The sequence below is a fragment of the Ipomoea nil genome, unplaced genomic scaffold (assembly GCF_001879475.1).
Source record: "Ipomoea nil cultivar Tokyo-kokei standard unplaced genomic scaffold, Asagao_1.1 scaffold1562, whole genome shotgun sequence".
Classification (NCBI taxonomy): Eukaryota; Viridiplantae; Streptophyta; class Magnoliopsida; order Solanales; family Convolvulaceae; genus Ipomoea; species Ipomoea nil.
Genome location: NW_017617990.1, coordinates 2,321,639 through 2,334,432, shown reverse-complemented (window position 1 = coordinate 2,334,432; position 12,794 = coordinate 2,321,639). Strand labels below are relative to the sequence as shown.

The 12,794-nt window shown below is 41.7% G+C and overlaps 1 protein-coding gene across 1 annotated transcript; it reads right to left on the bottom strand.

Moving 5' to 3' along the window:
• Window positions 1–1,956: 1,956 nt before the first annotated feature.
• On the bottom strand, window positions 1,957–2,705 carry LOC109189746 (14 kDa proline-rich protein DC2.15-like). Its single transcript, XM_019340352.1, has one exon. The coding sequence runs from the start codon at window positions 2,622–2,624 to the stop codon at window positions 2,211–2,213; it is 414 nt and encodes a 137-aa protein (XP_019195897.1). The 5' UTR covers window positions 2,625–2,705; the 3' UTR covers window positions 1,957–2,210.
• Between the last annotated feature and the right edge of the window lie 10,089 nt (window positions 2,706–12,794).

The following is a 12,794-nucleotide window of genomic DNA, read 5'->3' as shown; positions in this document are numbered from 1 at the left end:
TTATGAATGTCCGTGATTTCGAACGGGAATGTGTAGGCATGGTTCCAAAGTGAATGTGCAGGCATGAATTCATAATTTATGAATGTCCGAAATCTTTGTTCACCTCAAATTAAAGTGAAACCGCAAAATGTGAAAATAAAGAAGAAAAATCACGCAATTAATTAAGAAAAAAAAAAAAAAGATAACGGTGTACTAACACCGTTGGAACGGTGTTCACCATTCATGGTGAACACGGTTCCATGGCATAACGTCCCGAGTAGTTTATATCATGGACCAAGGTTTACATTGCATTATGGATTTTGGATCAGAACGAGAGTTACAGAATTCATACTTGTAAGGTACGGCAAATTATACCGTGCACCCCAAAATGATGTCATTTTGTACCTTTTCGCGTGTCTACTGTTAACTCCTTACAAAAAAAATCATGTTTCGAATGTACAGAATTGTATAATAGAATACACAGAATTTTATACCTGAAAACACAAAATTTTATAACTGAATACACATACTATTTTTTGAAAGGATAATACACATAATCTAACATAATACATAATATACATAAACTCTTAGTATAATACACATAAACTCTTATATCTTAAAAAAAAATCCATGTTTCGAATGTACAAAATTATATAATAGAATGCACAGAATTTTATACCTGGAAACACAGAATTTTATACCTGGAAACACAGAATTTTATAACTGAAAATTTCCATGTTTCGAATGTACAGAATTATATAATAAAGTGCACAGAATTTTATACCTGAAATTAACAAAACGACGCCGTTTTGGAAGACGCGGGGCGCACATTGCTATGTGCGCCCTTGGGCACGGTATAACGATTGGTAAGGTACATAGTTTTATAACACAAGACAAGAAATAACAACACAAGACACATACACATGTTATATATTTACTTATTTTTCAAATATGATTTAAGTATATAAGTTGTGTTCATTAGTTCATAGGCATAAAATTTTACAACACAAGATACAAAAATAAATTTATAACATAAGACACAATTACTAATTTGTTTCATGTACATAATTCATATTCTTAAGGTACAAAATTTCATAACATACATAAAAACTCACAACATAAGATACATACACATGCACTAAGTTCCACAGTGCACTCTGAGCCCTCCATGGTATAAGGATTGGAGTTTGGAGCCCTGGAGGGGTGAGTTGTCAAGTGCGAAAGCCGAATGAGAGGGCAATTTATATCATGGACCATGGTGTACATATCATTATGGATCCTGAATTGAAACGATGAGGTACAAAATTCATACTTATAAAGTATGACTTTACGTTGTAAAAAAAAACAAGGTTCACAAGCAAACATGAAATTCAAATATGAATGGAAGGAATTGAAACTTCAAAGTATAGTAAATGAAATGAGTTACGTTGTTCACCGAGATTCCCTCTAAGATAGGAATGTGTAATTACCCCGTAGATCGAAACAGTGTCATTTATATTAATTAATGGAAGAAAACGAAAATTGATTAATCTATTAGATTCAATTATGGACTGTTTAAAAGTTGACAAATATTACAGACATGTCACCCCGACCGGCCAGGCCAGTTGAATAAGCTAAGGGTTAATTTGAATGCAGTTTATTTCCATAATATTTTTCTTTTTAAAGGTGACGAGAGCGAGGAAAATTTGTATTCACTATGTGATGATATGTATTGAGTATGAATTAGATAAATCTTGATATTGTGTCATAATTTGTAAATCACACTAGGAAGTCCTTGTAAGACGGGCTTGATTAAGAAAATGTTGGCAAAAATTAAACTCGTGACATTCTAAGTACGAGAATCATATTCTACTCAGCTGCGCCTTTTAGGACAAAAGGAATATATTTGACTCTTAATTAATTCCAGTCACTCAATCCATAAGCTATATCATGAAATTTATAATTACTCATAATATAATGATGTTTTTATTTAGAAAAAAAAAATATGGATATCTTCTTGCTAATAACTGTGTACAAGACACAAACCTCCAATGAGAGTAGATACCAAACATCTTGGAATCATTAAAAAAACCAGCATAACATACTACATTGAACACTTAGCTTCAAACAACAACAATAACAACAAATTAAATTAAGACATATATGCATGCTCGAACTAAATCTTACATGCAAACTAAATAAGCAAAAACAACCTCAAAATAAACATTGAATTCATATAAGAATCAATTAACTTAAGGGCAGGTAAAGCCTTTTGGTGTGTCCTTGGTGCAAACATTGAGCAGCAAGCTTAGGGAGAGAGGGACATTAAGGTTAATGCCAAGGATGTTTGCCTTGATGGCAGTGCAAAGGCAAACGGCAGCCTCGAGATCGGCGAGACCCTGGATGAGTGAGCAGCATGGAGTCTTGGGAGGCGTGCCGACAGTGACGTTGAGCAAGCCATTAAGAAGGTTGGCACAAACACCCAACTTTAGGGCATCCTTAGGGCACTTCCCACCAGAAGACGGTGAAGGGGTAGGGTTTGGATTAGGGTTAGGGTTAGGGTTAGGGTTAGGGGTCGGGCAAGTGCTACAGGCACTCACTGCGGTGAAGAACAAAATGTTGATTGCAAGAAAGAGAGCGAAAACCTTAGAGCCCTTCGAATCCATCTCTCAAGAACTCAGTAAGCAAGCTAGCTAGCTCAAGAGGGATTATAATAGATGAATTGAAGAGTGGTTTACTTTCTTGGTGGTGATGAAGAGAAACAAGGAAATGTGAGTTTTATAGGGTGAATTTTGCGAAAAATAATAATAAAATAAAGAAAGAAAATTGCATTTATATATTCCCATGTGTGACAACGGGAATTTTACCTGGCAAGAGAATAAAGCATATTTTCTCAAATCTTGGATGTAAGTGAAGGCCGTATATACTTAATTAATATTCTGTAATTAGCTCCAAATCTGATCATATTAATATACCATTCCCTAATCCCTAGATAACTTGTTCATTGTCTGCATGCATGCTGCATTCACATTCTTCCAATCAAAATTTCTGATTTCTTTATTAGTACTATATTTCTTTCGGGATTCGAATTTTAATCTTGATTTTTTTCATAGTAAATAGTTGAAGGTAATCCTCATTGTCTCAATAGCATATATATAAATTAAATAAAACGAATAGGATTGCTCTACCCTATAAATATATATATATATATATATATATATATATATATATATATATATATATATATATATATATATATATATATATAAGATTGTAGTTACGATCTGTGCGTACGGGATAAACCCCGCTCCTATAGAATAACTCGCAAATTACATATGGTAGGTAAACCGAAAAGGAAGACTGTGTATTGGATAAATTCTGCTCATGTGTAATAGCATGCAAATCACACAAGAGAGGTAAACTGCACTAGAACAACCCTATGTGATAAGCTCAACTGAGAGGGTGTTGGCAAGAATAATAAAATCAAATTCATAACCTTCTGGTATAGCTTCAATTGAATATTTCTATTGAGTTTGTTCTTAGTATTTTAGTATCATAACTTTCACAATCAATTACATTGCTAGAGAGTAATTCTAACATCCTTTCTCCCCTCCTAAGCATGCATGTTGTCCTACTAATTAAGTCATTATTTTCCTTTCCCTTATTGTTTTTTTGTTTTTTTTGTTTTTTGTTTTTTTTTTTTGTTTTTTGTTTTTTTGTTTTTGTTTTTTTGGGTTCCTTTTTGAGAGTTAGTTGATATTATTGACCATTGCATGTCAAAGTTTCATACCAATAACCTGTGGTCTAAGTACCTAGAAGAATCTTGATTCCTATTTATATTTTAGATTTAATTAAACATTATAAATAAAGAAGTTGGAGCTGAAGAGTTTACTTCTCCGGTGTGATTTGTAGATTATTTGACAAAAGTGAAGTTTACTCAGTACACATCCTCAAGTAATGGATTTGCGTTAGAAAAAAAAAAAAGCAATTTATAGATACAAACTCATTTGGTATATACATTAAGAGTTAATACCCAAAATCGTCTTCGACTATAGTGGTTTTTCTCAATTTCGTCCTAAACGACTTTGGTGACCTAATATCGTCCCAGACTTTTGTGTTTCGCTCAATTTAGTCCTCCATTTGTTATTCCGTCAAATTGGTGTTAAATAAAGGGACAATTCAGTAATGTCAATATTGATCTCTCTTTACTTTCAACTTGTGAAGTGCGAAATTCCTCTTTCTTGTACGAATTACACCTAGAATTACTCCCGGACCTGCAAATCAAATTTTATATTCGCAGTTTTAGGAGTAATTCTGGGAGTAATTCGTAAAAAAAAAAAGGATTTCGCAGTTCACATGTCTATGAGTAAAGAGATGTCAATATTAAAATTACTGAATTGTCTATTTATTTAACACCAAATGGACAGAATAACAAATGAAGGACTAAATTGAGCAAAAACACAAAAGTCTGGGACTAAATTTAGTGAAACACAAAAGTCTGGGACGATATTAGGTCACCAAAGTCGTTTAGGACGAAATTGAGAAAAACCACTATAGTCGAGGACGATTTTGGGTATTAACTCTATACATTAATTAACTTTTACTAAAATTTGTGTGAGAGCGTCTCAATTAGTATATTTTTTGTTTTAACAAAAATGTAATATTTTTTTATATATGAACCGATTAAGTATCGGTACATTTTTCACTAAAAAGCATTATATTGTTGGCTCATTTATAAATACACTGAAAATGTTATATTTTTATAGGGAAAATATAATACTTATTGACCTATAAAAATATTATAGGTCAATATTTTTATAAAGTTTAGTTATTGCTAGACTCTATTTTCAAAAGGGGAATTCTATTTGCACCACCCTAATTGCTATTTACACCACCTATTTAATAGGCGTGATAACTTTATAGGTGGTGTAAATAGAAAATTGTTATTTGCACCACCTTCATTAATTTTAGTCAAACATTATTTTTTAAACAAATATTTATTATAAATGACACTTTTTTCCCTTAGGTATATGCTTTTAACACTTTTCCCTCTTAGTTATTCATGTATCCACATTTGCCTCCTAGTTATATTAAAAGTGGCATGTTTTCTTCCTTTTATGTTTGATAGACATTTTTACCCTTAAAACTAAATATTTCATTTATTTTTTTTTCTCCAACAAATTATTGTTTATATGTACGGATGGTCACGGTTCAGTTCAAACAATTTTTTTTTTATTGCCCGTTCAAAATTTATTTATTTATTATAAATTTTATTTCTTATTTTTTTAAAAAATAAAGTTAATAATTATTTTATTGTATTTTATTTTTTTCAATTCTGAATCGTAGGCAAAGCTAAAGGGAGTTTGTTTTAATTTGCAATCACACGTGTTATATATTACTCTTCCCAACTTCATTCTTGTTAAAAAGGGGGAAAAAGTATTGATTTCTTAGGCTTTCGCAATCATATTGAAGTTGACAATCCATTACGTTCCAATGGCATTTTGGAGTGTGATTTTATATCTAAGATTATATTTGATTTTTCTCTTTTTAATTTGAGGAATGCACACCTTCATTAGAGGACATATATACTAGTAATCTACAATTACTTTGATTTAACAACAATTGGTTTTTATATGATTATTATATATAATATGATTAAGCCAACTATCATGTAATATGATGACATTTCAATTACCATTTCAAATAAATTGTCATAGGTTCGAACCTTGGGAGTGAAGCTTAGATTCTTAGGGTTAAAAATGTTTAAGAAAATATAGAACAAATATAACTAATTGTGAAGGCACAACACAACTTTATTTGCTTATACTTACGATTCAGAACCGAAAAAATGAAATAAAATGAAATAAAATAATTATTGAATTTATATTATTTTAAAAATAAGAAATAGAATTTATAATAAATAAATAAATAAATAAATTTTGAATTGGTAATAAAATAAAAAATTGTTCGAACCGAACTATAATCATCTGTACATATAAACAATAATTTGTTGGAGAAGAAAAAATAAATGAAATATTTAGTTTTAAGGGTAAACATGCATGTTCACCTAACATAAAATGGAGAAAATTTGTCACTTTTAATATAATTGAGGGAGCAAATGTGGATAAACAAATAACTAAGAGGAAAAAAATGCTATAATCATATAACTCAGAGGGAAAAAGTGTACAATTTTCCCTTAACCAGAAACTTTTAATTCGATTGTTATAGTGTCCGGTTCAGTTAGAACCGAACCGTGGACATCCCTACGTATACGCAATAATTTGTTAGAGAAGAAAAATAAATAAAATGTTTACTTTAAGGGTAGAAATGTCAATTTAATATATCAGGGGGGAAATCGTCACTTTTAGAATAATTGAGGGGGCAAATATGCTAACATGAATAATTAAGGGGAAAAAATACTATAAGTATATAATTTAGGGGGAAAAGTACTATTTTCTCTTAATTAAATGTTGAATTAAAAAAGTATTAATTACACCTCATAAATGAGGTTTGACCAAGGTGGTGCAAATAGCAAAATGAAACCCCATTTGACTATTTACACCACCTATGTAATTATTGAAAGTGTTCATCTTTTTATAATTTCAAGATACTTTATACTTAGTTTTGACCAAAGGGTGGTGTAAATAGCAACACCCTTTCAAAAACTTTTCAAATGATTGTTAGTCTATTCACAAGATTCAACGTTGCTTAAAGAAACTTATTACATTTATTATTACTCTCATTATCGACCTATTTTACTTGTGTTTCTTATTAATTAGTTAAATCAACTTTTATATTCATTTATTTTTTTTAAAAAATATTTTCTTAATTATTTTATCTCCTAATTCCTTCTTTTAACTTCTTTGAAACTTTTTCAGTGCAGTGAGATAATTTAACAAAAGTTAGATATTGAGTGTCATGTTTGGATCTAACTACAAGAGTAAAAATGGTGGCTAAATGGCATTAACATTGAAAATTTCACCCTTATTAGTGAGATAATAATTTATCATTTAGGCCTCAAAGTTTACGAAAATAAGGCAATATTTATTACGGGATTAAATTGGGAAACACCAATACACCATGGAAGCTAATGGCAAAATTAAGTTGAATCATTAATCAAGAAATGTCATTCTCAAAAAAAAAAAAAAATCAAGAAATGTCACCATAATTGAAAGTCTAAGAATTAACCTAAATTGTACTATTTATTGATTTAATAATTCTGTAAATAATGTTGTAGAAGTGCCTTCGAGACGGTCGAGTAATTCGAGTATATCATTCATACTTTTCTCACTCAAGGTTATGAATTGTTAAAGTATTATAATCGCACAAACTAATCAACTATGTTAGATGGTTAGTTGAGTATATGGATGGAGCTAGGGATATAGAAGAGGAGCAACTGAGCAAGTAAAAAATACCACTCGGCCGAGTTGGGCGCCAACTAGGCAGAGTTAGGCGCCAAACTCGGCGCCTAGTCAACCGGTTAGTCGGTCAGCTAACTAAAAGCCACCTAGAGCTTAAATCGCCTCCACTTAGGGGCGTCTAGGCAGCAGCTTAGGCTAATTTTTACCACACTGTTTGTAATTGTATCATTGTATGCAGCCACTAAAAAAACGTTATTAATTGAGTCACGGGCTAAACAGGAACCTACCAATGTCAACCCCAAATTTCTGATGGATTAACATTGGTCCAAAGAGATCCAATGTGAAAAATATTGTCTTTTACTTTCATCTCTTTCAATTATACAATAATTGGTCTAAAGAACAATAAGCCCATGTTTGATTCCTCCTAGTGGTTGGAAGAGAAAAATTAAAGAAACATTGGTAGGATAATTTAAGGTAATGTAAAATTTTGAGAAGTCAATTTGGTTCACTTCAATTCACACTTGAAACCTTCCACGTTAAAAATGTTTCATTTGCCTCCAGGCTCCACCCAATCAACATATACCTTGTCTCCTCAGATGGATTATTATACCCACGACTCGACCCGGGATAGCAACACGGATTCGGAGCACCACGTGGGAGCCCAAGAACAACACGGACCCGGAGCACCATGGAGGTGCCCCGACCCGAGCCGAGCTACGTGGGGCTCGGATCAGATGGCACGACCCTGCTCGAGCTCGGGTAGGGGAGCTCGGTACCACCCGAGCTCGGGACCTGACCCGACCCGGTCCACCCGGGCCCGGTCAAAGTAGTGATCTAACCATCCCCCGATTTAGATGGAGGTGGTTGGGGGGTTTAGCTTGTATAAAAACCTCCCTCCTTGTCCTAACAAAGGGCATTCTATCTACATTCTACATCTATTACATACACTTTGTCCCGAGAAACATTGTAATAGTCAATTTATGGCATTTAATACAATATACGGTCTCACGGCCTTACGACATCATTTCATTTATTTATATATTATTTATATTACGTTCTTATCCGGATTTATTGATTCGGGTCCACCCCGGTTTAATTAAATCCATCATTGGTGCTCTTGTTGAGAGCTGCTGTACCAGCTCAAGCGTGTTCTATGTCCAGTGGTTTACCGCGACCAGCTACTATGACAAGATCGAGATCCAACTCTCGCCACACAAACGGTTCCCGCGGCACCCAGCCCGTTGCGACCGGGAACGGCCCCAAGGGGGTCCCCAACCTCCAACCGGCCACCTCTACCAGGTCGGGGGGAGACATGAGGGATCGTCTCACCAACTACCGCAGTGGTGGAGCTCCACCTCCCGCCCCCCTGTTCAGGATCTCGCCCTCATCCGGGAGGGGATGGCGGTCTTTGAGCAAGCCTCCACAGGGCTGGCCCGGGTCGTGGCGGACCTCCAAGCGTGTATGCCTGCTGACCCGGACGTCGACGAAGGGCTACCGGCACCTCCTCCACCTCATCCCACCCGGGGGCGCAGCGGTCCAAGCACCCGGCCGCCCCAGGCACCTATCACATAGGGGGAGGTCAATTCGCCCCACCAGACGGACACACGGGGAGGAGGGGACTCACGACGTGACCGACGTCAGGAGGACGAGGAGAGGAGGTCAAACCAAACCAGGCCTGCCATGGAGAGGTTGGGCAGTCGGGTGCCAGCCCGAGAGAGGTTGGGACCAAGGCTTGCTGCCAACGAGTCTCCCCAGCAGAATCATGCTCCCGCAGGCAAGCACGACGACAATCAGTCACCCGGAGGTTGCCAAGCCACGGACCCCGAGCCCAGTCGCGACAAGAGGTGGGTTCGCGGAGGTCACCAGGTCGGGGGACCCGAGCCCCACCTCGGCGTGAACAGGCCTTCCGGGTCGAACGGTCAGGTGAAACGAATGGTAGAGCTCCGAGCTCCCATCGGGGGGAAGAGGTCGAGCAGCTGCGGAGGAGGATGGACGAGCTCCAGAAGAAGATCGACGAGAGGGACGGGTCTCCAGAGCCCCAGGATGTGTTGTCCTCCCCGTTCGCAAATGCCATCATGGAGGAGCCCTTACCTCGAGATTTTCGCTTTCCCACCATTAAAGCGTACTCGGGGACCACGGACCCGCGGGCGCACCTCACCCGGTACCGGGCCGCCATGATGATCACCGGGGCGACCGACGCCATCCTATGTAGGGGGTTCTTCGCCACCCTCAATGGGCAGGCGCACGATTGGTTCGGGTTGCTCCCGGACCACCTTTACGGACCTCACCCGGCAATTCCTGTCTCATTTCGCCACCAGCATGCAGCGGAGAAAGCAAATCGCCGACCTGTGCGATCTGAAGCAGGGGAGCTCGGAGTCATTAGCCGAGTACCTCAGCAAGTGGAAGAAGGAGGCCATGGGGGTTGCCAACTTTGATGGGAAGTCGGCCATGCCAATCTTCCGAAACAACTTGAGGTCGGGCGCTTTCCACCAGGACCTCATCAGGTACCCCCCCAGGAGCTATACCGACCTGATGGACAGGGCAGCCAGGTACGCTGATGCCGAGGCCGCTGAGAAGAGGAAGAAGGAGCAGGAGGAAGGGAGAGGTCGAAAAGACAAGACACCCCAGGAGGAGCGCAAGGCGCCACGGCCACATCGGCGTGAGTATGCTGAGGGGCCTAGGCTGAACCCCACGCGCTATCTCACCCCGCTGACACAACCTGTGGGTACCATCCTGGCGCACGCGGAGGACCAGGGGATCGTGGTGTTCCCGAAAGAGGAGTGCTTGAAGATATCATCGAGGGGGGACCCCAACAAGTATTGCAGGTTCCACCGGCTGAAAGGACACGACACGTACGAATGTATCCTCCTGAAGAGGCAAATCGAGGAACTCATCTAAATGGGCTACCTCGATCAATTCATTAAGAAGCCCGGCCAGGTGCAAGGCCAGAAGCAAGGCAATGTATGGAGAAAAGAGGGTGGCCAGGCGCCATCCACCTCGGCACCTCGTAAGAGGGATCACAACAACAACTCCGAGGAGGAGGAGAAGACGACGGAGGACTCCCAGCCCCCGAAGAAACGTACCATCTACGTCATCTTCGGGGGGCCCGAGGGAGGGGGCTCGCCAGCCGAGCAGAAGAGGTGGGCGAGGAGCTTGTATGTGGGGGAGGTCACACGAACCCCCCACGAGAAGAAACCGAAGAGGGAGCCCATCACGTTCACCGACGCCGACCTACCAGATGGGCCCCTCCCCCACCGAGACGCCCTGGTGGTCAAGCTGGACATCAACAACGTAATGGTGCACCGGGTGCTCATAGACATGGGTAGCTCGGTGAACGTCATGTACTACGACACGTTCACCCAGTTGGGATTCTCAAGAGGGCAGCTGGAGCAAGTACGGACCCCCCTGTCCGGGTTCACGGGGGACTCAATTGAGACGGAGGGGTCGATCAATTTAGAGGTGGAGATAGGTACCCCACCTCACACCAGGAGGTGGGAGGTCGAATTCGTAGTCGTCAAAATCAGCTGCGCCCACAACATTATACTCGGCCGACCTGCCCTAGAAGACCTCAGGTGCGTGATTTCTAAGGAGCACCTGTGCCTCAAGTTCCCGATACCAGCCGGGGTCGGGGTCGCCCGGGGGGGACCAAAAGGTAAGTTGCAGCTGCTACTTGAAGGCTTGCCGCCAAATTGGTCAGAAGGACCTCCAGGTCCACACCATCGCCGAGAAGGCATTTCGGGAAGAAGTAGGTCAACCTCGGGCCGAGCCCGTGGTCGAGACAGAGGAGGTCATCCTCAACCTCAGCCGACCCGACCGGGTCGTGAAGGTAGGGGTCGGCCTCCCGGCCGAGCTCCGAGCATGGATAATTAACACCATCAGGAGCTACAATGAGGTCTTCGCATGGGGCCCCGAGGATATGTCGGGCCTCAGTCGAGACGTGATCACGCACAAGTTGGCTGTCGACCCCGCGGTCAAGCCAGTCCAGCAGCGCAAAAGGTACCTCTCCGCCGAGAGGAGGGAGTTCGTAAAAAAGGAGGTCGACACCCTACTGGAGATCGGTCATGTCAGGGAGGTCATATACCCCACCTGGCTAGCCAACGTGGTCCTCGCCCCAAAGCCACTCACCTGGAGGATGTGCGTGGACTACACCGACCTCAACAAGGCCTGCCCCACGGACCCCTTTCCTTTCCCCAACATTGACCACCTGGCGGACGAGACCGCAGGTTGTGCCCTCATGAGCTTCCTAAATGCGTACCGCAGGGGGTACCACCAGATTTTCATGGAGGAGGCCGACGAGGAGAAGACAGCCTTCACCACACTAGAGGGGGTCTATTGCTACAAGGTCATGGCCTTCGGGCTGAAAAATTCAGGTGCCACCTACACCCGAATGGTGGCCAAGGTGTTCAAGTAGGCCCTCGGCCGCAACCTGCAGGCTTACGTCGACGGCATGATCGTTAAGAGCACCGACGTCGACCTCCACACGGACGACTTTACCGAGGTATTTTCAATTATGCAGCGTTTCAATTTACGATTGAACCCCAAAAAGTGCACATTCGGGGTGCATGGAGGGAAATTTTTGGGGTACATGGTTTCGAAGAGGGGCATTGAGCCCAACCCCGACAAGGTCAAGGCCATCCTGGACATGGAACCTCCGAGGTCCCTCCGGGAGGTCCAACGCCTCAACGGACGGTTGGCAGCCCTGGGTCGTTTCCTTTCAAGGTCGGCCGAGAAATCTTTGCCGTTTTTTGGAGTCCTAAAAAAGACCAAGGGCTTCGAGTGGTCCGAAGAGTGCCAGAAGGCGTTCAAAGACCTCAAGACGTACCTGATGTCGCTCCCCCCTTGGCCAAACCCGTTAAGGGGGAGGTCCTATATTTGTACTTGGGCATCTCGCAGGCCGTGGTCAGCTCCGTGCTGGCCCGGGACGACGAGGGGGTCCAACGGCCCGTCTACTATAAGAGCCGAGCTCTACGGGGGGGAGGGGGGCGGAGATCTGGTACACACCCGTGGAAAAGGCCATCTTCGCGGTAGATGTGACGGCAAGGAAGCTGAACCACTACTTCCAGGCCCACCCCGTACAGGTCCTCACCAACCAGCCACTAGTCACAGTACTGAGGGCCTCGGGGTCGGCAAGCTGGTTGGTCAGGTGGGCCATGCGGCTGAGCCAGTTCGACATCCAGTTCAAGCCCAGACCCGCCATCAAGGGGCAGGCACTGGCTGACTTTATAGTCTAGTGAACTGCCTGGGAGGCCACGGAGCGGATCCGGGATGAAGAGGAGGAGTGGTGGACCCTCTCACCGGACGGGTCATCCAGCACCAAAAGCTGCGGGAGTGGAGTCGTCCTCATAACACCGGAGGGGTTTCGGGCCTACTACGCCCTCCGCTTCGCGTTCAAATTATCCAACAACGAAGCCGAGTACGAGGCACTCCTAGGGGGGCACCGCCTCGCGCTAAATATGAGGGTGGAGAAGCTCAAAA

Coding starts and splice junctions, on each gene's coding strand:
- LOC109189746 (XM_019340352.1), bottom strand. CDS start 2,624: ATGGATTCGAAGGGCTCTAAGGTTTTCGCTCTCTTTCTTGCAATCAAC.